The sequence below is a fragment of the Hippoglossus hippoglossus genome, chromosome 8 (assembly GCF_009819705.1).
Source record: "Hippoglossus hippoglossus isolate fHipHip1 chromosome 8, fHipHip1.pri, whole genome shotgun sequence".
NCBI classification, from domain to species: Eukaryota; Metazoa; Chordata; class Actinopteri; order Pleuronectiformes; family Pleuronectidae; genus Hippoglossus; species Hippoglossus hippoglossus.
In genome coordinates this window covers 12,555,372-12,580,463 of record NC_047158.1, presented here as the reverse complement: position 1 = coordinate 12,580,463, position 25,092 = coordinate 12,555,372, and the positions used below count along the sequence as shown (strand labels likewise).

The 25,092-nt window shown below is 43.6% G+C and overlaps 1 protein-coding gene across 2 annotated transcripts in view; it reads left to right on the top strand.

Moving 5' to 3' along the window:
• coro7 (coronin 7) overlaps positions 1 to 25,092 on the top strand; it is a 100,570-nt gene that overhangs the window by 966 nt on the left and 74,512 nt on the right. For both annotated transcript variants that reach the window (XM_034593637.1, XM_034593636.1), the window contains exons 2-7: positions 1,531 to 1,627; positions 1,780 to 1,860; positions 2,001 to 2,071; positions 3,041 to 3,227; positions 4,296 to 4,372; positions 8,158 to 8,208. In XM_034593637.1, the coding sequence (XP_034449528.1) occupies positions 1,531 to 1,627; positions 1,780 to 1,860; positions 2,001 to 2,071; positions 3,041 to 3,227; positions 4,296 to 4,372; positions 8,158 to 8,208 (564 nt within the window). The remainder of the gene's footprint in view (positions 1 to 1,530; positions 1,628 to 1,779; positions 1,861 to 2,000; positions 2,072 to 3,040; positions 3,228 to 4,295; positions 4,373 to 8,157; positions 8,209 to 25,092) is intronic.

Below are 25,092 nucleotides of genomic sequence, written 5' to 3'. Positions count from 1 at the left end.
GCCTGCAGCTCTATCCTCGCTCAGGTGAACTATGTAACCCCCCACCCCCCACCCCCCTGCCCTGTTTTTAATGAGGCAGTAAAATGTTTGGCATGTACATTCAGAGACACTGGATGGTCTTGGTATGTCTCTCTCTCTCTCTCTCTCCAATCTCCCGCACAGGATCAGCAGCATGTGGTGCTTTGCTTGCTGTGAATGTCAAACTGGCCCTTTCACACAACAGGCCAGTTACTGTGGCTGCTCCAGTCCAAAGAGAAAATGTGGGCGACGGTGTAAAGGTTGTGAGAAGAGGTTTACATGGATTTAGAGATATGACAATTATAGATTTTTTTTTTCTTCCCCCACAACAGCTTCAAATTTCCACATGGTGAGAGATAAGTCACAGGGATTGATTTATTTTGACATCTTTTCTTGAGGCTGACCCTAAGGTGTCCCATTCTATTCCTCCTGCGTATAGGCCTTGATTGTCAAAGGCCGAAAACACCAAATATTGTACATTTTATGTCTGCCGAGGAGGTTCAGTTTTCGTCTGTTTGTTTGTGTGTCTGTTATTTAGCAGGATTCCTCAAAAACTACCAAATGGATTATCACAAAATTGTGTCGAAGGATGTTATATTGGTCAGGGAAGAACCCATTTGTTTTTTTTCCCCCTTCTTTACATTGCGAGATGGCGCTTTTCAACATTTTCCTTAATTTCCAAGAGATAATTCATGTAGAAAACAATCAGGCATGTTTAGGGGACTGACATATTATTCAATTTGGTGCAGATCACAAAAAAAACCCGAATTTGGTGAATTCAAATGTGGTTTCATAAAGGGACTTTAGGGGAATTGGTCGAGGTGTGAACTCTATTTCCTTCTAGTAACCAAAACGGATTTCACAGGAACGATGGACCTTTTTGTAAAAGATGGTGTCCTTAATATTGTCCATGCAGGAGAAGATGCTCCGTCCTCCAATTCATCCTCTTGTTAATTGCACTCTTCAGGCCGAACGTCTGTCAGGGTTGGTCTCGTAACAGTTTTCTGAGGAGCCGCGTAGGAGAATTTGTTGGAGCATGTTGTGCGGACACTCTGTCTTCCTGCTGCTCTTGCCTTGTTCGTGTTATGAAAGAGGCTTTGAGAGTTTCTGTGCTGTGCAACTCGGGGGAGACCTCCCACTTCCTCACCACTCTTTCAGAGGAGCTTGTGTGTGTGTGTGCGTTCGCGTGCCCTCAACTAGATCCTCCCTGTTTATGTCATTCTTTTATTCTGTGTGCTCTGACACCAACGTGGTCGTGTGCGCTCTTAATAAAAACTGATAAGCCAGACATGTTTTTCTCTTGGGTTTCTCAGTGCAGCTTGCTGGTGTTCTCCTGTTTGCACGTGTCACGTCCACACTCGTGATTCTCCTCATCTGTCAAGTTGCATTTTATACACTGTGGTCTGATGAGTTGCTTATTTTACCCTCTGTGGTGTCGTCTGATCCTAATTATCTGTTTCTGCGTCATCTGCCCTGCTTTCTGACTTGTGCGATCTTTGTCTCCAACTCCAGGAGTGGATCAACAATGTCCACGCCGGTTCCTTCTCCTCCCAGGGGAACCACATCAAAGCCAGCTCCAAGCTTGTGGCCTTCAACGCCGATCAGGCTGGTAAGGCTATAAAAGAGTGGTCAGCGGTTTGCACCAGAAGAAGAATCCACCGTCTGCAGTTAAAGCCCAGTGCTTCAATGGAAGGGAAAGATTTTGGGACATTATTTTGAAATGTCTGTGTTTTGTTTGTGTGATGTTTCCTGTGTCTCCAGGTGGAGGTTTGCTGGGCCTGTCTTCAGTCAAACCTGGTGCAGATGGCCAATGGACAGTCGCTCAGATTTCCTGCCATTCTGGTAGTTGTTCTTCATGTTTTTATCAGCACACTATTTTCTGGCAGGACACTGAGTCACATTAGGAAAACAAATACCTTGAAATTACCCTACAGCCTACACAGCTGTGATCCAGATCTAATTGTTATTTTCCCCTTTCCCAGATTTAATAACTGATATGGACTTTTCTCCTTTCGATGAGAATCTGCTGGCAACATGCTCCGGAGATGAAATGGTGAGCTCATCGGTGGAGTCTTTTACTTTCTGTCTTTAACCTTTTCCTTCCTGCCTTTTCTCTTTCTTTGTATCGATCTGCCTTTGTTTTGCTCCAGTAAACTTAAACTGAAGTGCACTGTCCATCCTCTATGGCTTTGCTGCTCCTGGCAGGAATTGAAATGCAATATAAACCTGCTCAGTTTATGATGACTCCCCTGCTCTGGGCACGTTATTCTCAGCCCCAGGTGCCCGCGGCTCACTGGAATCTGCTGGGTGTGAGCCTGCATCTCCAGACTCAGCAGCTTGGTTTACCTCAGATAACTGTTTTAACCAACTATTGCCACACATTGACCTTTAGCACACAAACCAGAGTTGTCCGCAGTGCCCAGCATCTGCAGCTCACTTTCACTCCTCATCCTTTTGCCGACAGGGCACGTTGTTTCACCAGCCTGGTGCTGAGCAAGTGAAATTAGAGTCAGACTGAGAGAATGCACCCACCTGTGAAATATGTATCCGGGGATTTATTTTACTGACACATAATCATACAGTTTCACTTCATCTGCTCCCATCAGCTAGAAATCCAAACCTGATCTGGATGTAGATCCCTCTGGCTACTCCAGCATGCTACTTTCTGTGTATTCATTTTGCTCGACTCAGAGAGAAGAGTTTGAGGAGATTTGTGTAAAAACCTAAAACCTTTTCCTCATCTCTTGGTTTGATGCTGCATCCTTAGCTACCTGCTGTACTGATCTTTTTTTATCCCGGCCTGCACAACTTCAGCAGAACTAATCACAATCTTGGTTACACCAGTCTGATTTGTCGGATGTGGCTGTAAAAAACCCTCAGTTTACTGATCATAAGCATTTCATTTGATGTCCAAAAGAGCAGGAATTCCCTGAAGTGTGAGGACTATTTCCATCATGAATTATAAGCTTTTATAAAATGTAAGTGCACATCATTTTGTTTATTTTCCACTGTGTGTTTACAGGTGAAACTGTGGCGTCTGTGTGATCCAGAGCTGGAGCAGCCCAGCAGCCCCGAGCTGACCCTGCATCCAGGGCAGGGCAGGCTGGAGCTGGTGCACTTCCACCCCACCTCCTCTGGCTTACTGGCTGTCGGCACCGCCAAGTCTCCTCTGATTTGGGACACCAGCCGCAAGGACGCACCCTTAGCAGGTAGCTAGCTGACGGCATGAGCTGCACACGCTCACACACATTTGGTCGTGAGCACTGATTTGAAACACACGTCACAAGAAAATTCTGTCTTTGTCGCACATCCTGCACTGTCTGTTACATTTAACATTTTAGTATCTGTCAGTCATTAAGTTTTGTTGTGGCCTGTTTTGTTTCTGTGTTTAACCAAAATATATATTTAAAGTCGAGTGAAGTGGTTGGTTTCCTCTTCTTTTTTTTTTCTTTTTTTTCTTTCTTTGGGGACTGTCTGACTGACACTGCCTACGTTTTACAGCCCTGTGGCTCTGTCTAAGTGCTGGAGCAGCAGAGGTAATGTTTTGGTTTGCAGTCCTGGTCCCAGTCTCCCCAGACTGGCCTCAGGATGTTGTCACTATCCTCTGGCCTCACCACCCCCCCACCCCACCCTTACAAACACTGCAAGCACCCCTCCATCCCATGACAGCTGGCCTGGCTGCTGCTGCTCACTGCTGATGAAACTTTTTGTGAGCCTTCCCCCCCCCCCCCCCCCCCCCCCCCCCCCACCCACACACACTGTCTTACATCACTCCCATTCATATGCGGTTAAGGAAAAAGATCTGAACGATGAAAAAATCTATATTTGAATAAGTGTATCTGTGTTAAAAATTAGTTTATCTCTACTATTTAAGTTCATGTCACATCACTTTGTCTGTGTCTTAACCTGTGTACCTCTCATCTCCTTTCAACTGGTGCAACTGAACAATTCACCCCAGTTTTGCTGTGCTCACTTAAGGCACCGCAAGCTAATGTGTGTCACGCTCTCAGTCTCTCTCATATGCTTTAACTGTAAAGACGTATGATCCATTCCTTGATGTGTATCACCCCCATCTTTGGTGTGTTATTACGTGTTTTCAGGTTTTTATGTGCTTTTTCTACGGCTTCATCTCTTCCCTGCCCTGTCAATCTGTGCTAATTATTTGTGTTACCATGTTTTTTATTCTTTGCCCCATTTTGTCCCTGTCTAACATGAGCTTTGCGTCTCTAGTCCTTCTTCTCCTGTCTCCTCACTAATGTTGACATGTGCGTCTGCAGTTCTGGAGCAGCACGGTGACCACCTGCAGAGTCTGAGCTGGAAACGGGACGGCTCTCTGCTGGCCTCCTCCTGCAAGGTGAGGGCAACTCACACTGCACCTGATGTATTGCAAAGGCGTGATAAAGTGAAAAAGCTGCATTTAGTTTCACTCCCTCGCAAACTTCATATGTGAATATCTCAAGGGTTGACCACTAGATGCCGCCATTGGCTCACTTTCGGTGCAGCGCGCCTCACTTTAGAACTCTGCAGCTCCTTATCTGTTTATATGAGGTTTATTTCCTCCAAATGTCAACAGAGGTGATGCTCATAAAAGAGGGTGGAGGTCACATCATACATTTGATTAGGAATTAGTGAGCAGTTGTTTACAGGAAAAAAACAGAATAAAGTTGGAAAGTCTGATGACGTAAAATACCTAAGAGCCAGTTTGTTTTAATATGGTAATAGTGATGACAAAGCTGTTAAAGAAATCCTGGCTGAGGTTGATAGGGAGCCTGTGGAGATTGGAAACTGTTGTAACTTGGCAATGACGACACTAATCAGAGAACACGCCCGAGTGTGAAGGATACATCTGTCATGGCTTTTGTTTTGTACTGACCCCACCTGACCTTAAATGTCTATCCACAGTACACAGCACCATATACCCTCTTAAACCTAACTGTCCCTAGATGCAAGCTTAAGTCACATCAGGCACCGAAGAACCAAATTGTTCTGACGTGCACAGTAGTTATGTGGCGTACGAGAAAAAGCTAAAGAAGGGGAGAAAGTCTCCTTGGGTTTTTATGCGTCCATATGGCTGTACTCATTGGTGTCATCAGGATATAATCACAGAGCTTGAAGGCCTTTCCATTAAGTTGTTAGTGCGTTGTGTAGGAGGAGGAAGGAGGGAGGTGGTGTGGGTTTAATAGTAGGGGGCAGCGAAAGAAGGGGTTTATGAGTTGACATTGTTTCATGAATATATTTGGTTTTATAGGAGATTAACATAACCATCTGACTCCTTTTTTAAAGTACACATAGACTGATGTTAAAATGAGACAGCGGCCCCCGGTGTGTACGAAAGATAAAATCTGATGAACTAACTGGTGTTTGAGACCAAATAAACGTTGACACAAATGTGCGCACTTAACAGGCGTGATTGTCAGGCCAATCCCCCTTGTTTGTCTTCGCTCTGACAAGTAACAAATTACACCGCCCATCACATGCTACCTCCAAATTATGACAATTACTCTGACAGGGTAATGCACCAGATCAACCTCGGCCTCAGTGCAGCCTGACAGAACAAGGCACCTGAAAGGAAAGGGAGCGTGGTGGGGGGAATGTGAACCAAGAACAGAGCGGGTGGGGGGGCGGCGGCTCTGAAGCTCTTACCCATTTGGGCTCTGGTGTCATTTAACCCAAAAGACCCCGTTCAATCTCTCCAATCCAGCTTATTAAAGCAAATAGGGCCTGCAGACATGTGGGTCCAATCCCCCCCAGCCCTCCTGTAGAGTAAACATTGGGGGTGCAGGGCTGCGATGGGGGAAGATGAAGGGGAGACCACCGCCCCAAAGAGCAGGAATCATGACGGGCCTCATTCGGACCGAGAGACATGTATATTTATGTCACACTTGGAGGGAGAAAGGCACCATTCAGTTTGGCGAAGGGGAATCCACAGGTACTGTGAGCTGGGATGGAGGAAAGTCTGTGTTTATCCAAATGACCGGCGGACCTGGGCGGTGTGCTGTTTAAAAATGGGGTGCCGCTGGATTTATGGTCCACAGTCCACCTTTAAATTTAAAAATCACCGGCTCCTTATAACCGTGCTCAGGCTGTAGAAGTGAGATTCAATAAACGATGAAGGCATCCCATAGTCTCAAATTCACGATCGCAACAGGCTCAGCGCTGGTAACCATGGGAGATTAGGAATGGGAGGGTGTCGGCCCAGTGTGTTTGATGAGTGAAGACAGCATCAGTGGCCGAAGATTCCCACCGACTGTGTGTGTGTTTACACATAAGTGAAAGTTGTGTGCAGCAGACGAGCAGTGAAAACTCATTAACAGCAGCTTGAGAATGAGGCTCCATCAATGTGATTAAACAGCTGCTGACACACACACAAACACACACATATGTACACACACATGCACACACATCTCCTGCTCGTCCATCTGTGCATTTATGAGTCGATGTGGTGTGTGAGTGTGTGTTTGTACGGGCTATTGTCATAGGCTTTTGTGTGTGTGTGTTTGCTCGAGTGGGTTTGTGGGGTTGCTTAGGGGACACATCTGTATGTGAGTGGTTCTTCATTTGTGTGATCGCCTGCCTCTCCTCTCTCATATGTTGTTGTTTGTATGACACTATTTAGGGTAAAATGCCAATAAATAAAGTTAATATGGGAATTGTATACTTGTATATGCATAAATGTACGGGAGAAATATGTTTATCTATTCTAAGGTGTGTTAAGGGCAGATAACTTGGTGATGGGTTGAAATGAAGCTGCTTGAGTAGGATTGTATGCACAGATGATAGCTGGCTAAAGAGCTGCAACAATAAATCGGTGTCTCATGCTGGTACACTTAGAGAATGCGAGGTGGTTTTATCCAGAATTTGGCATTTTTGCAAAAGGTGGGTTCTTATGCCCAGGCCAATGTGGTGGGAAAACGTGTGTGTGTGTGTATGTTCGTGTTCCCACATCGCTCTTTGAGCCTTTGGCTTAGGCCCAGGTCGCAGAGGCCTGAAGACATAACCCTGGGGCATCATATTCGTGGGTGGGCTACACACACACACACACACACACACACACACACACACACACACACACACACACACACACACACACACACACACACACACACACACACACACACACACATACTCGATACACACACAGATGGAGAGGCAGGGAAAAAAAACAGCACATTAGGGAAAAACCTGCGTTTGCTATTCTAACTAATAAATAGCAAATAAATCCCCTTTGAACTGCTGAGAGGAGCAGAACCAAGAGAAGCTGAAACTGACACTGGATTTAGCCTGATTGAATAAAATGCTTGTGTGTGTGTGTGTGTGTGTGTGTGTGTGTGTGTGTGTGTGTGTGTGTGTGTGTGTGTGTGTGTGTGTGTGTGTGTGTGTGTGTGTGTGTGTGTGTGTGTGTGTGTGTGTGTCACTGTCAGCCTCCTGATTTCCTTTGACATATATTTGTTAAGTGTGTTTGCCTGGTTCAGTCTAGCCCCTTTTACTTATTACCTGCTATCAGCCCCCTGTGTCGGCCTGCTGCCGTATTGAGTGACACGGTTGCAGACACGCATGTCCCGGTCACAGCCTGATCCCATTAGGGCCCATTTCCTCTCATTCATGAAGGAGCCTCTCTGATTGGCTGCCGTGATTGATGCCGAATGCGTGTTCGAGCCGACCGGGGTCAAGGCACTAAGGGCGCCGAGAGGTTGCGATGAATCAGTGAGATCATGCTGATAAACGAGGAAACCTCAGAGAACCCGTGTTGTTCTTTATCAGAATCGAACTGTGGTGGAGGGATTCTAATGTTTTCGCTATTTAACGTTCATATTTCAGTTTCTATGAAGTGATTCTTCCTTTCCTCTGTTCTTTGTGAGAACCTTGAATATTGACCTTGCATCCTCTCTTGAACCTCCTTTGTACACCAAAGGCACACTCCTCACAAATTACAGTAAACCACAGACTTGCCTCACAGCCCTTGCACGTTATTACTTAACGTCACATGCCGTCCATACAAGGAACCAAGCTGTGATTTAAAACAAAAGGGTTTTGAGTTCCGACAGCCGAAAGCTGATTTATGATGCGTCATTCATCAAATGAATCATTTCCAGGTTCTTTCAGCTCTGTCATGATTCTTCTCTCTCTTTGTATCTGTAGGACAAGATGTTGCGAGTGTTTGATCCCAGAGCCCAGCTGACACCTGTTCAGGTAAGTTCTCCGATAAAGGCTTCACCAAACTGTCAAAACACCCAACACTACTACTATCTGCTCCGAAAATCAGATGCACCTTTCCATCTTAGAAAAACATTTATTGTGCAGTGCCCTTTCCAAACCTGCCCAAACTGTGAAAGTGACCTGCAGACATTGAGCCGTGTCAAGTAAAGACCGGCTGCAGGACTCGGTCCGCAGGACCCTGAAGCTGCTGGAGAATCGGTTGTCGGGAAAGCTCCTGTTGTTTTGAACACGCTGTTGTTGTGAGCGCCCTGTTGTGGTGAATGAGACGTGATGAGTCCTAGCCGCCGCTGCTACAGAGCAACTGTTTATTCACAGTTTATTAATTTTCAACATATCAGGTGCCCTAAAATTCGACACTGCACCTCCTGAGCCCTTGAACAATACTCATGCCAAGTGTGAACAGTTCTAGAGATGTACGAGCCACGGAGGGATGGACAGAAGGATGGATGGACTGACAACCAACACACCGACATTCCTAGAATTACATGAATATATGTAGAACTATTTAAAACACATCCAAAAATTTAGGTATTTTATGAGTAAATCGGTCCCGTCACTCCACCACCATTTACTGTAAACAGATTTTTTCTTCAACACTACATTTAGTGATAAACATGTTGATGTTAACCCGCAGAGCTCACCGCTGGCTCCTCTCAGTGAGTCATCTACAGCTGATTTATGGATGCAGGCTCTGCTCCTCTCTTCCCACGGGTACCCATCCCACAGCAAACCAGTGCGACCATGAACCTCTCCACTCACACCACTCCTTTTTTTTTTTTTTTTTCTTTCACCAATGGCAACCAGGACTGAGCCAAAAAGGCCTCGGTCACAAGCAGCAGCAGTGAGAAAGAGGGATGGGACATTTGTGTGTGGAGGGCAGATGAGGATGAAGTGTTGTGATGAAGAAGAGGATGTTGTGAGAGACTGGTCAGCGTGGAGCAGATATCCTCACACATCTCGACGGTGGACCTCCCAGGGGGTTTTGATTACGGAGATGCTCAGGCTGCCTCAGGCCGTGGGCTCTCTCAAGGAATCCTGCAAAAGCACTACATGCTGCAGCAGATTAATTGCATTCACTCTGAACGGATCGCTTTATTACACTAGACTCTGTGTATGGGCTCCGGTGTGTTGCTCTGTATGTGTTTTGAGTCTTTCCACACCTTCGTGAAAGGTGTACTGTTTCAGAAGTATGTGATGTCACTCTGAGTCTGACGGGCAAGGAGCCAGCGGAGAAAAAAAAACATCATGCGGATTATTTTCTTTGCGGCACACTTACAACTGTCCGTCTTTTTACACGACGGAGTGTGAGTACAGAGCATGTGTGTCTGTGTTTGTTGAACTAACATGAGTCAGCTGGCTCCTCTCCCGTGTTGGATGGTTACATCAGGTGTATCTGTGTTAAAGTACTTTTTAATGCACAGCAGCTTTTCAGCAGCTTATTTGAATGTTCAGCCTCTCACTACACATCACAGCTTTTTAACACTGCCTGAATAATCACTGTTCCAGGTCTGGGTTTAGAAAATGATTTCAAGTAAGTCGGATTTAATTGCCCTGAAGTTCCTTTTAAATCACTTAGTGCAGCCAAAGGGCCTTATTAGTTTAGACTGAATTAGCATTGGGTTGTCTGTATGTCTGAAATGGCGTCTCCAGTCAGAGCCCAATGGTTACTGGTGGCGGTGGGATGAGCTGCTGGGACATTCCGGCCAAGTCTATGGCATTTTTGACTTCATTTTGATGGTCGACAGTGGTGAACAACAGACCATCTCTGGGAGAAAGGGAAAATTTGATGTGACTAAGGTCTTAAGTTAGATTTGAAATGAGGAATATGTTTTATATTTTAGCTTTTTTGGTATATGCATTAGACAAGTGGTTCCCCATCCCTGAGCCTCTTGTGGTTGCTTGAAACTAAATACATATACTCAAGTACAACTTAAGTACACTTTAAGGTACTTTATTAAAACTATATTTCAGAGGGAAATATTGTACTTTTTACTCCACTACTTTTATTTGGCTGCTAATTTACTTTGCAAACTCAAGGTTTTACATAAACACATGATTAATGAAAACTACAATGCATTGGTTTTGACTATACTATTCAACAGTATAGAAAGTAGCTAATATTAGCCTTACCTTAAAATACAGCTTATTAATAATAAATAGTAATAATTTCATAAAATGTAATACAATGGGAGGGTCCATGCTGCTGTGCAATCGGCTATTTTATTTGTTACGTTCAAAATAAAATGTTACTGTTAATAAGTATACGTACTCAACTAAATGCAGTTGTTTACCTTGCCTATTACTGCTTTTACTGAAGTAAATGATCTGAATATATTACTGCACTGTAAAGTGCTTTGAGTGCTCATCAAACTAGAAAAGCGCTATATAAATACAGACCATTTAAAATGTGATATCAAAACAAGGGGCTCTGGGTCACCAGGACACTGAGGGACCATCCAGCCAAGTCTGCCGGAGTCTCAGCTCTTGTTTTTTCTCTTCAGCATGTTTTTTTTCTCTCTCTTTTTCTCTTTTTTCTTTCTTCTTGTCTTCCACTTTCTCATTAATCCTCCTGGTCTCACTGGCACGGAGACTACCGTAAGTCAGAGGAGAGCAGAAGCCTGAGTCAGCACACTGGCCTCCCTTGCAACGCCGCACATGGCTTCACCGCCTCCAATCGAAGAAGAGCCGAGGCCCAGATCAAAGTTATGAGAGGGTTGCTCTTCCCGTTCTGGCTTTGTGCTCTCTTTCTTTCTTGTTCTCCCCTCCTGACTCTCAAATACGCGAGGTCCTGCTGTGGGAGGCTGCAGTTTGAAGTGGGTAGAGCCTCGGCCCTGACAGTTTTCATGTGCGTCTCTAACGCTCCGTCTCCCTGGAGAATGGGAGCACACCGCCACTCCTATTAACGCTCCATCTGCTGAAGGAGGGTTTACCGGGTGTAGTCTGTGAAGTTTAAACACACTCATGACAACTTGAAGGCAGTAATTTGGATGCATGGTAGAGTGTGTTACTCTAATTCCTACATGTACCCGCTAAGCAATGTTTAACACCATAAAACATAACATAACACAACATTTGGCTGGTTTAAAGGCGACTGGTGCTGTTGATGTGAGGCAGAATTCAATCACTTTCTCCTCTCTGCTTAGCTTGTTGTTGTAGATGTGATGTGATACCAGGGAAAGACCAGCGTGGCCACAAAAGTAAATAGAGAGGGGCAAGGAAGTGTCCAAACTATTTGAATATGTAACCTCGCTGGGAGGTCCGGTCAGTAGACGTCATCAAGAAAAGCCACAAGTCCTCTCTGAAAAGATTTCTGGTGAAGGATATCTCATGAATGCTGCAGAGCATTAGAGTGAAGTGTAATTTCCCTATTTTGAAGTGGAAAGAGTTTGAATTGTAGTAAACTGACAGAGCGAGAGTGTATATCCCAAAAAACAAAGATTATCTGAGATTAAAGACTTGTCACCTGTGTATTTGCATGTAATACATGTTTTGATTTGTAAAGTCAATCTATAGGTCTATCAAACAATCATATAGGTTTTACAGGACATATGCACATATTCCCTTTTTAATGGTGGAATTATGCTCAGTTGAATAACTGTCAACTGAACTACTTTCTAAGACTATCATTTGAAGATATGCACCGTTATCCCCAGGAAGACAAGACATAGTGTTGCATTAGGTTGTACTTTTGAAAAGTGCCGCAAATTGTTGGGTGCTAAATTAATACAAATTTAAAAAATAAATAAAAAGACTGCGTGAAATGTGTGTGAAGGTCGAATTGTGAAAGTTCATTAAGTTACAAAGCTGGTTTTGCCGTAATGGGTCAAACAGCGCTGTTCCATTTGAAAAGATTCTCTGAATACAGTCGAGATGGCGAATCTCTCTTTTGCAAAATGTTTGGGACGACAACTGGTGCCACAGTTGTCGTCCTAATCAAAATCAGTTAGCTGATTGTTCGGTATAACCCCCCCTCATCCTCTCCCATGAGTTTGGACCCAGTGTCCTGGTTCCACCCATGGCAGCGTAGTGGCGTGGGGCTGGCTCATCCCTGTGGCCGGCACTGAGCGGAGTTCTCCCCTAGACAGGTGGGGTAAAAATAGGCTCTAATTACAGCCCTGCTCTCGCTGTATTTTTATGGGAAATAAGACTGTGCAGGGTAATTAAGGTCTTGGACAGGAGGAGCAGTACATACTGCATCTGTAATCAGTGAGTGTGTGTGTGTATATGCATGTGCACAAGCATACAGACGGTTGTATTTAGATAGTTGGCTCAGATGGGAGAGAGTGTGCACATGTGGCATCCCTGTCCCAGCACTGAAGGTTGGGTTGAATTTCAGATTAGAGTTTTGTTTTGTTGTCTATTCGTTCCCCAGTAAACATTTAAGCGAGTATGTTTCATCCGTCTTTCAACTTTAATCTCTTCTTGGTTTAAAAATGACGGATTTGGTCATGGGCCACTTATGTGAAAGCTGAGGGGAAAAAGTAAAAAGCTTAAAAAAGCACTTGTTAAGTTAAAAATAACGACGTTACAATTTTTTCCAGGTATAAATTACACACAGTGTACAGGGAACAAGCGACTCGTCCAGTACCCAAGATAAACATTCAATGTTAACGCAGCATTAAATCACTTTTTTGTTACCCTCTCCTGCTGCAGTGGGTTCTGCCCTCCCTGTCATAACATCCCAACACTGGCCTCTTGTTTTCAGATACGTTTCTTTCACATCTCTATGTAGTCGGGCCTCCACCCTGCTTTCCTGTACCGAGCCACACGACTCCTCAGAAGACAATGAGAAGAGGCACATTCACTGACCTGGTCCCTATGGTGTTTTTATGGATGTAAAGCCACGTGCCTTTGTGGACTTTTGCTGTCTCCTCTCTTTTCTCTTGTCTTATTGTATCTTTTGATCTATCCCCAAAGTCTGTGTATTTTGTGTGTGTGTGTGTGTGTGTGTGTGTGTGTGTGTGTGTGTGTGTGTGTGTGTGTGTGTGTGTGTGTGTGTGTGTGTGTGTGTGTGTGTGTGTGTGTGTGTGTGTGTGTGTGTGTGTGTGTACCATGTGTGCTTCAAATTACAGTGCTGAAAATACCCCTCATAGTTTTGGGCCAGTGCTGGCCGTAGAGCTGTCGATCTGTGGTCGGTGGAAGAGGAGGGAGACAGGAAAAGGGAAAAGTTTGCTGGACTTGGGGGCCAGATTCCTCTTTTTCAGCTCAAGCTTCTGCTGCTTTGGGTGAAATTAGAGAGGACCACGGGCTGGAGTGGGTTTGGACTTGAGGAGGGAACGCTGGGCAGGGCCAAGGAAAAGCACAGCGGTTTCCCTGCTATAGGTGGCTGCTTGCAGCAGTCGTATCGTCTTTTATATCCTACCATAAATTACACAGACTGAACTCCCTGGTAGGTGTGTGTGTCCATACTTGGATTTCTCGTTACAGGCATAATAAACTACATTTTGTACATCTGTGTTATCTATGTGTCTTTGAATTCTTATAATTGGAAAAGTGTGTTTGGGAAGGGGAAGGCGGGTGTGTGTGTGTGTCTGTGTGTGTGTCCATACTCAGATTTCTCATTACGGGCAGAAATAACTACCAGCGGGCATGGTGAGCTTAGTGTGTGTGTACTGGCAGCACAATGAAGCTCTTTGAGTGGAGCAGAAGAGTTTGGTTTGTATCACAGATGTAAACCCAGGGGGTGAGCCATGAAGGAGAAGCATTGGGAGAGATGATGTGAAATGGAAGAAGTTCCTCTATATTCTGACGCTTCGATACTGTTGCTCAGTCTCAGTCTTGTTAGTCCATTTTCAAGAAACAAGGAATGAGCTGAATTGAACTGACTTTAGTATGTTTTCCTCTGCGTGGTACAGATGTCACAGTCTTAGCTTTGTGATATCTGGATAATAACCCAACTGATGTATTGGGGAGGATTATATTTGTGAGAGATAGGTTGAAATTATCCATATGTTTACAAAGATGCAATAAGAAGCAGCAGTGTGATATCGTATACTATGTTCAGGCATCATTTTCAATACAACTTGTTACAACATCTTCTATATTGAGGCTAATATTTAAATATCCTGCCTCAGACACATACGTATTCAGACACATGTATTTTATAACCACATTTTTTTAAGACAACCCTGAAGAAAAGGATTTTATTGGTTTAGATTTGTTGTTCATATAATGAAGAGGTAATATTGGCAAAAATATTGTTGAATAGTTTTTATTATTCTGATACTTTACCTCAAAATATTCTTTAAATATCTTTTAATTCCTCGTGTGTGTGTGTGTGTGTGTGTGTGTGTGGGTGTGGGTGTGTGGGTGGTCAAGGACAAAGCAGTTCCCCCAAGGTTCAAAAGAGTATCACATAAAATATGCATCAGTAATAGATACAGATGTGGAAATTCCTCTCTCGGTATGAAAAAATGTTTGGTGTTTTACCAACAAATGATTTCTTCTCACAGAAAGTCGGTGCTTAATAGCAGAGAGCGATATTTTGATTCCTCCCGCAGAATGAAGCTTGTTAAGTGATTGGGGAATGTCTAATACCAACACCGCAGACATACGCAGTCAACATCGTGAAATGTGAAACATAGTGTCTATAAAGAACGGGAGCTCAGTCCAAGGAAATGTCAGAGGCTTACTTGACACTGAGCCCCGAACTCCAGATGCACAAGCTGCATAATTTAACCTTAAACCAAGCCAAACACGCTTCTGTGTTTTAAAAAACGGTTCCTCTGCATAGCCAATAAAGGCCATGATGCTCTGGCAGGAATGAGACCACTTGTGAAAACGTGATTTAAGGGCTTCAATGGATTAAAAAAAAAACGTGTTCCTGCTAAATATGTGTTCAACATCAGCTTCTCTTTTCAAATGTAAACGCGTCATAGCAGAAATATTCCTCCGTGCACACGGTGGCATTCTTTTCATAGCAGTTTCAGCTCCCCTGTGGATGTGTGACGGCATAAAGCACATGCCTCAACACTGCAGCGCAAGACGACTGTGCCAGCGAACTTTACGAGTATCGACTGGGAGGCGTATTTTTGCTTTTATTTTCTTCATTGCAACACACATCACATCCTCCACTGCTTCTACAAATCCCAAGTTCTGATCCAGAGAAAGGGCACCTGGCAAGAAACATGTCTTTGATCGTACCAAGGTCAAGCTGCCAATTAGGAGGATGATCCCCCTCTAACCAGTGTAATCCCTCTGACCTTTGACCTTCTCGGGGGTGATAGAAATGCACCTTCAGAGCTTGGTTTGACATTTAAGTCCATGTCATGCATTTATTCATACAGCGCGTTAACGTAACTCATTTTTTGACAATCTGTTTAGGTTTCGTCCACAGCTAAGTGGACACACGTCTCCTTCTGTGTCTCCTTGCCTTCTCCCACAACTCTGTCCTCACCCTCTTTCCCAATCACCCCCATGCACACTGCTTTGTGCCTGTTTCTTTCTCCATTGGACCCTGCAGGGATCAGGACCCTGGTAATAGCCAGTGGTTAACTCAGCCCAGATGTTCTCCCTGTTTCTTCTCCTTTATTTCTCCATCTTTCAGCTCCCTGTGTTACTGGCCTCCCCGCTGCCAGAGCTGGTTAAAGTTTGGAAATCTGGCATGGCTGACAGTCGTCTCTCTTAATGAGGGAGCAGGAGTTTTTGCTGCACACTTGACAGCTCAGCAAAACAGTGGCGTAAAATCTGGATATTGCATTCGCTGAACTGTCTCAATGATGAAGGATCCACCAGTGTTTGATGACTTAGCTCCTCCTGTGTGCGTTTTCTTTGGAAATAGAGATAATCTTGGTTTGGGTTGATGTTATGTTTTGTGTGTCGAGGTATAAAAAGAATTGTGGCTTAGTGAATGTAAATTGTGGTTCTTGGAGAAGGAACTGAGGGGGTCGAGAAATCCAGGGATCAGGTTTTGAAGGAGAAGATCCGAAGTTTGAAAGGGTTTTAGCGGCTTCAGCTTTGTGTGTGTGTGTGTGTGTGTGTGTGTGTGTGTGTGTGTGTGTGTGTGTGTGTGTGTGTGTGTGTGTGTGTGTGTGTGTGTGTGTGTGTGTGTGTGTGTGTGTGTGTGTGTGTGTGTGTGTGTGTGTGTGTACTCATTTTTGTTAATTCTTTAGGACCTTTTTCCAGCATAAAAACTGACCTTGTTTGAAGTTTGCCTTTAGGGACAAATTTCAGACTTTACACCGGCAAATTGGGGGTGACTCGTTCAATTGGGGACAAAAGTCATGTCCCCTATTGGGAAAAAGCTGAATTTGGGGTCAGTGGTTAAGGTTAAGGTTGAAATGAGGGTTAGGTTTTGGGTCAGGCTGACAATGTGTGTGTGTGTGTGTGGGGGGGGGGGGGGGGTGGGGTGGTGTGTGTGTGTGGTAGGACTGGCGCTGAAATGATTTCTTTCTTGCAGGAAAGGGGTAAAAGTGGATGCCAGCTGGCAGCGACTGAGCTCTTTGCACATGTGTTGTTTGTGAACGGAGGCCTCATTAGTGAGCCTGGTGCTCTGGAACTCCAGTGTTCCAACTAATTAAGGATCTATGCAAACATGTGGACGACACCTGGAACCATAAATAGATCTCGGATTTGTTTTTTCTCCTGCTATATGCCGAGAGTGAAGATTCATTGTTGTGGGACTTAGTCTCTTCTTCAGATGTCAGTCACATGTTGTCCGATCACAATCACGATTTATCAGTGAAAGAATAATTTTTAATTGATAAATGATGTAAGTTGGTATGGGAATCATTTCTTTTGAAATCATGGCATCATCATTTTTGAATGTGAGAGATAGATGCAACAAATTAATCGTAACCATAAATGAATCATAGCACCAACGTCAGCACTTTCAATTCAGCATCTCACAGCTCCCATGTCATCTCAGTTTTCCCTCTTTATCTCTGCTTCCCTTTTTCAGGAACTACAACGTGGCTGTAACCACCATCTGCACTACATTGCTTATATTATCCATTTTATTCTACACAGCAAATAGTTGCTTGGCCAAAGTCTGACACTCCTGGAGTTATTACAAGAGCAGGAGGATTCAGTCTGTTCTCGGTCTCTCTCAGCCAGAACAGCAGAACGAGGTGTGAATTGGTTTATTTTCTAATCTTTTGCACCTTATGTTCTTTTACAAATGAACAATTACTACTGGTTTAGTGTGTGTGGTTTTGGGGCATGCAAGCACTCAACAAAGCCAGCAGGTGCTGTTTGTGTGTGAGTATGTGCATCAGACCTCTGAGAGTTATCATGTTAAGTTGAAAGAGACATAATGCTATGTGCAGGAAGTTGACCTATTTGTTTGTCAGATGAGATCTACATATAAATCCATGTTCAGAGTGAGAACAAGACCAGAGACACGGCTGAGACTAACCTCAGACTCTCAGAGGGAAATAAAGTGCACTTCGGCTCCAGGCATGGTTAAGCTACAGCTGACCTTAGCTCGACCAAACACTGGTGTTATTTCAATCATCCTGGACGGCCTGTGCCCCTCAGCCCTGGTCTCCTCCTCCATATGCAAGCTTGATCATCCTGGATGGTTTTCTAGTTTCCATTACTTCAGCAGTCTTTAGCAACTATAATGAAGAGGAATAGCCAAAGCACTTGGCTATATGCTCGGATTCCCATTGTTGAGTGTAATTTAAAACAAATTATTCCGTAAAGAAATTAAGTAGTTCTATTATAATTGGAGATGATTGGCAAAGAAGCAGATCAGACCTCAAAAAGCTAAATCAAACTTCTACACATAAATCACTGGTGGCATCTGATTGAAAGAGAACAAGTGGAAGCATTGTTGATATAATAATAACGATTAGAAAGAAGTACAGTTTAATAAGGGGTCAGTCTATTTTAAAGCACCTTGACTATTTCAACACATTGGTGATTCAAACTTGTACTTTATGAACCCTGAAGTAAATGTTTGGTTTTAACACACCAAGTCCAATTTAGAACAGCCCCAATGAAAATGATTCCCCCCACAATGTCTTGCAGGGGTTATTACAGAGGAATCCACTGCAGTACAGCTGCTGTTTACCACAGGCTATGACAATGGGACACAGGTGTGCATACCTGCATTGGTGCTAAATGTTTTTCCTGTCGGAGGCCAAAGAAAAGGAGCAGTGCTCTATACCATAATGAGTTACTAACAGTGGAAGCAGTTGAGCATATGGGGGCCCTGAAATCTGGTTCGCACATGTCTTTTTAAATGCAACATCCTTTTCACAACAAAAGCCGGCTCAGCTCATCTTTTACTAATTGAGTTTCTTAGGACAACAGGCCCCGCCACAATTTGTGGTTTGATGCAAGAGCTGAATAGAAGTTCACCCAAAGTGAAGCTGTTGAGTGTCGGGGTAACGTTAGCATTGGAGGGCGGCGGCAGGAGATTGAGCGGTTTGTTAGTTCAGTGTAGATGAGGTGATTAATCAAGCTGTCAGTCAGCTACACCATGCTCTGCTGCTGCACATACAGTAAGTCGGGGGTCAGCACATGGGCTGCGGGCACTCAATTGATACCTAGAGTGTAAGAGATAGAAGGCTCAGCACTGGCTGCATGTTGCACACTTGAGTTATCTCATTGCACGTCTATGTCCCTAAGGGCAAACCTGTTTGTGTAATTAAAATCAGACCAAACCTGTTTTTCCTCTACTAAATGTAGTATTCATCTCGAGTAGTTGATACAAAAGTTCACACTTTGATTACAGCAAACAAATAGTAAATTAAGAATGGATTGTAAAACAAAGGAACAGCCTGCAGTACTTACACAAGGTTAGGGATTCCATGATTATACGCAATCGACATGAACACGACATGCCTCGCACACATGCTTATCCCAACTCGCACAATTCATGCTTCTCCACAACTGCGTGGGGGTACTTTGAAGATGTGAAGCCTCTGTGATGTGGTTTCAGGGAGGGAGCAAAGTCAGCCAGCTGTATCCATTGCCAGCTATGAAAGAGTAGGCTTGAAGGGCTGGGTCAGGCCATAGGGACTGAGGGCTTCGTGTTGTCTCCTATAGTTTGAACATGGGTAGCTCTGTGTTGTGTTGTGTTTTGTTGTGTGCCCCTGCTGGGTCTATCACACCCTGTCTTCATAAAAATCCTTCCAAAGAGCCATCCCTTTGTTTTCATGGAGCAGGTCTGGCGTTTGTGCCTTGTGCCATGGTCGATCTCTGCTTGGATTTAAAGGACCAAGCCACTATGTGCATCTGGAGAATATTCATTGCTTGAACCTCAACCACAAGAACCATCAAAAGCTCTAGAGATCACAAATGAAGCACTTGAAATCTCCTCTGGCTCTCCGGTGCTTCCCTTGGACTGAAATGTAGATTCTGGCAATTCAGCGGTCCTGTTAATCATGTAGTTCCAGGAAGCAACTAGCTCAGTATGGCGCTCTGATCCAAGTTGAGTCTCTGCAACCTCGGTATATGTTTTCACTGGGGAGGAGGGGGGGCTGCCAGTCGGTACTGTGCAGTTGGGACCAGTCCCTCCTAAGTGCGGTGCAATCGGGTCCAACCTATTGTCCCCCAGGCCCCAGAGATGGGTGACCACAGCCCAGGCTGGCACGTCACTGGCCGACTGGATCTCTGACAGTGGCCACACGCAGCAATTAGCACCGCGGCTCAATAATCATAGTCTTTACTACTTCAGTGTTTTGTTTCACTTAACAAAGTAGTTAAACTGTTTTGTTCGCCTTGCTTTGACCAAAAATCACAACACGTCGTCTGCCTTGCTTCACCCGAAACCTAGTTTTCAAAAACATTCATGAGGAGTGGTTGGAAAACATTTTATGACGTCCTGATATGATTTATTACTAAGACAACAAAACATCATGTGATTGAGGCATCATTTACTTCCCATAATTCCAGTTTTCACCATTAGTTGAGCTGGCCCTGTTTGTGGGTTCTTCAAGAGTCTGAAAATGTATCTCGATCTATCATCCAAAAAAAGCTAAATAAAAAAACAATGGATCCTTGTCTTGATCTGTTGAGCAAATAATCACGTGTGGATTACATGAAACCTGCAGTGTCGGACAGGGAAATGATTTTTACACCTGCTGCTTACAAATTCCTCAACAAACACGAACGCCGGATGAGATTACTTCACCACCACCAAATTGCAGTTGGCAGGACACACAGTGCTTGCAGTGTTTGTAATTTGATTTTTGGCCATTCACTTGCATGGATCATTGCCACTGTGACCTGACACATTCTGGAAAGGTCTGCTTTTCAAAAGATTCCTTTACAATTGACAAACCATCAATTGTTGTGCCATAATGCCCTGTGTCATTGCTGTGTTGGTAAAATACAAACTATGTCACTGGTCCTTATTCTGGCAAGTATTCAACGAAGTGAGGAAGGTAATTAAAGAGACCTACCCATGAATTGGAGTTTAAATAAACAAAATGTGGTACTTAAATAGCCTTTATTTAAGGAAAGTGTATGATCTTGAATGAAGATAGAAAAGAAACTGGAACCAACAGCGTAGCAGCAGTGGACGTATGGTAGCACGGTGCCAGCTCTTGAAAGCCTACACTGGGGAGGAAGCTGGGCCTCTTGCACTGCAGCCACCGGAGCGTTTGTACATAACCTCCATTTTCCTGCCTGTATTTTTAGCCATGGACAAACGACATCTTATTCTCAAAAACATGCCCAGATCTCCTTTTGAGCCTGTGCTGCATTTTCTTTCTTTTAACTTTCCCCCTTTCCCATCTACCTCTTTCCCCCCCCCCCTTTTGATTTATTTGTCCATCGGGTAGAATGATTTCTGGGGCCAGTAGTTTTTCCTGCCCTCTTAAAACACAGGGTGATGTCTTTGTGGCGGGCAGTCGGTCTCTCACTAAGTCTCCGTGGAGCATAGAAGCTGAGCCAGACCTCTGTACTGTTGGCCAGAAATGTGTAATCATTGACACAGAGAATTAATTCATGATATGGTTGAGTTTTTTTTTTTCCTAAAGATTGAGCTGGCGGAAATCTACAAATCTCTAAAAAAATTTAAGTTGTTTTGTTGTATAAAAAGATAGATTGCTTTATTTATTTATTATTATTTATTATTTTATTTATAGCAGAAAATGTATAGATAGAAAATGTATCTGTAACTATATATTTAAATAGTGTAAGAAAATAAAATTCTCTGCTTCCAACTTCACAATCTAAAATCTGCTGCCTCTCTTAGTCCTATGTGATGCAAACCTAAATACCTTTGGACTTTCAGACTCATCAGATGAAAAATATAGGATTTATCTGATACAGGATATATATAGTATTGGGAGAGTGTGCTGGAAATTTCCCTGTATGATCAATGTGCCATGTGTGTATGCGTTTAAGTCGAGAGTGAAGAATCTGACTTTTTCACTGTTCACCTCTCGATTTCTTTTCCACCTCCATGTCTTACCTTTATCCCTCCAGGCTTGTTCCGATTGAGAAAGAAGAGTATGAAGGTAGAAAAGATGAATAACCAGACCCTTCTGGTTATTCCACTCTAGTCGGACACTATATTTAACTGGGGATCAATCCAATTTGTGTCACTGGACCGTCCCCAAGAGCAGCAGCTTGCTTGCCTGGTGTCTGCAGTGTGGACGTGGCCCAGTGGCTGTGCTCATTGTCTCGTTGGCTTGTTTTTCCTGTACAGTGATTTTCATTTGCTGACACAAAGGAAATGAGATGGGGGGGAATGACTGCAGGCAAGGCAAATATGAAAAATGGATGATGACAGTAACAGTTTGTGAGCTCAATCAATAAAAGTCGTTTTTAGGTGAAATCTTAAGCCACAAGTTGTTTTTTGTCATGTATTTGTAGTTTAATAGTTTAATCTACAGAATGACATTTTCTCTATTAACATATTACTTATTAGATTCTTGATATTACAGCTGCATCCAAGGGTTTAGTCCATGTTGTCATTTGTACTCCCTGCCCAGCTTCTGACCTTGCACATGAATTTTCAGGATCTTAATCTCCAGGAAGGAAGAGAGCAGAGAAGTCTGGAAATATAAGAGAATGGTTTGTGGCTTCTGGACTCTTTGAAGAGATGAGTGAAATGTTAGATGGTTCCAATTAATGGATAAAAAAAAGTGGCAACAGGCAGCAGAGGAAATGAAAGAATAAATGGCTAGTTTGATTTCCATTTTCTACCCCCCGTCTCCCCCAAAAGTTTCCCCCTTCCATCTTATTTTTCAAACCCTGTCTGTTAGATTCAAAATAGAGAACCCTGAGTCAGAAACGCGATGTAAATGAGCTGTGAAGGCAGAACAGGATGAAGAAAACCCAGTAATTGCTGAAAAGACTAATTAACTGTGGATGAAAAGACTAAGAGGGAGTCTGTTTCAGGAGTGATGAAAGCTACATGGCAACAGTTATTGATTATAGGAGGGGAAATCAAAGGGGAAAGAGGAGGAGACTGGAAAGATGAAGAGGAGGGAAAATGAGGAGCAGGTTGAATAGATGAGTGACTGTCGCTTAGATTATATATGGTGTAGTGTTGTCTGTGAGACTCGGGGACAAAAACAAGGGATGAACCTGCAAACAGACGCCTTTTGTTCCAGCAAACTTCAGTCACAAAAAGGCAGGAAGACCACGCACAGGAAAAATACGCACATTTCCGATAAAAAAAAAAAAAGAATCTTGCAATCAAATGTTTTATCAGAAATTAAGCTGAATTCTTAACGGGAAACTGTGACATTTGGGAAACAAACTTATCAGCTTTTTTGTAATTAATAAGAAGGTTGATGACAATCTCATCTCCTTTGTATGATGAATGTTGAACGATCCCAGCAGCTTAGCTTAGTATAAAGACTGGAAACATGGGGTAACAGCTAACATGGCTCTGTCCAACCACAACTGGTTTTATATGTATATGGATAAAATCCTGCAGAAGGCAAAACTGGGTTTGAACCATACTGTTTATAAATTATATAAAGTTTATATACTATAAATACATACATACATACATACACATACTCTATAAAGCTGGAAGACACGACTTAGCTTCCTCCCACTTTCTAGAAATGAAGCCAAATGATCCTGGATACAAACGCTGCCATCTTGTTCATTTGTCTGCAAATGGAGCCGTGTTAGTGAGGTTGTGGCGAGTCAGTCTATTATTTGACATGTATTATGACTTTTTAATTTGACCCATGTCCCAACCATGAACATGGAGGAGACATTGTTTGTAACCTACACAGCAGCCAGCCACCAGGTGGCGATCGAGATACACTGGCTTCACTTTTTGGGAGCCGTCATGTTGCCCATCTTCGTAGCAGCAGAATGTAAACACATATAATCAAACTGGAAGATCTGCCATTGTAGTATATTATAAGATTGGAGGAAAATAAGCTTCTGTTATGAAAATAAGCACTTGATCTTCCAGCTCACTACATTAATTTCTGCACCACTGACACTCATTGTTGAATACTTACACCCCTATTGAGCTGATCCACTGAGCAGTGGAAAGAACGACAGAAAGAGAGCTAGAGAGAGATCCAGGGATTGTGATAGTTCCCATATGTGCACACAGACACCTGATATTCGTCCCGGTGGGTGAATCAACATTCTCCGTGAGTGACACAGATGTGCACTCCGTCTGTTGAAGTGCACAGATTAAAAAGCTGAGGGAGAAGGACAGAAGGAGATGGACTGATCCTCATTTGTTTATATTGGGAGAGGATATTTAATAGACCCATAAAACCATAATTGGCGAGAGTTAAAGCTGAGTCTAAACCCTGTCTGGTATAATTTTTAGTTTTAGTGTTATAGCCAGTTACCTTTTTTTTTTGTCTTTGTCTCTTAATAGCTGTTTATCCCATTCCGCTACTGTCACTATTTAACAGTCGGAAAAATGTGTTTTTTACATCTTCGTCCATACACCTGTGCTGGTAATACTGTTTTCCCAGATGTGATGTCATTTCCTCTCCTTCCGTTATTTTTGTGTAGCAGCCAGTCATTCGAGCAGGGGTGACCGATTCTTTACACCTCCCGTGCGTATTTTGTCAAGTCATGAACCGTTTCCCTCTTTTCTGTGTCCTTCTGTGTGAATTCCATCGGGTCAGATTCTTTGTTCTGCTGCTAAAGAAAACATTTGTCTTTCTTTTCTTTTTGCCTCTTTTCTCTCTGTTTTTTAAGTTGAGACATGATCGATTTTTAGCATGCCGGTAAGGTTCAGCCGTGGGGCGGGGGTGGGCTCTGTGTGAATGGGATTTGAGTTAAATTTATGTCTGCAGAGGAGAGATACTGTTTGGCAACATTTATATATACACACACACACAAGGTCCAGATGTTGTGTCCTCTGGCTGCCCCGCGGTGTCAGTAGTTTCGTGTTGCTCCCTTCCTTAAACTGAAAACTGTTTATTGGGAAAGAGCGAGCAGAGACCCAGCACAGACCCCTAATCCTCAGTTGCACTTGTATCGCTCCAGCCGCCAAATCCCCGATGACATCTTTGTTAAAAGGCTCAAAGCTGCGCGTGCCTTCAGCTCCGGGTGAAGGATGACATCATGGCAGTGCGATCTATGGAGCATGTATAGCCATGTGCCGGGAGAGGTCTGTCAGGCCGTTTGCTTGCCTTCAGCCCTGGAGCTGTCTGGCTCAGGCAGCGCAGTGCAGGCCTGGGGGATGTTGTAATGGCAGAAACTAAGCCCGTCTGCTTCAGAGTCAGTTCACAGAAAGGTGATATATTGTTTTTTTTAGTGTTCTTTTTTTATTGACCACCTGAAGGGGAAATTTGTCTTCCTGTCCTTACCAGGTGTGATATCAGGATGACCATGGATGCATGGTGAAGCTTGTGTACAATCCTAATTGCCTTTTTAGTCAAACTGGTGGCATCTCTCGTGGGATGCCAACTCTCTCAGTCAACCATTTTGGTCCAAATTCAAATATCTAACTACTGATTG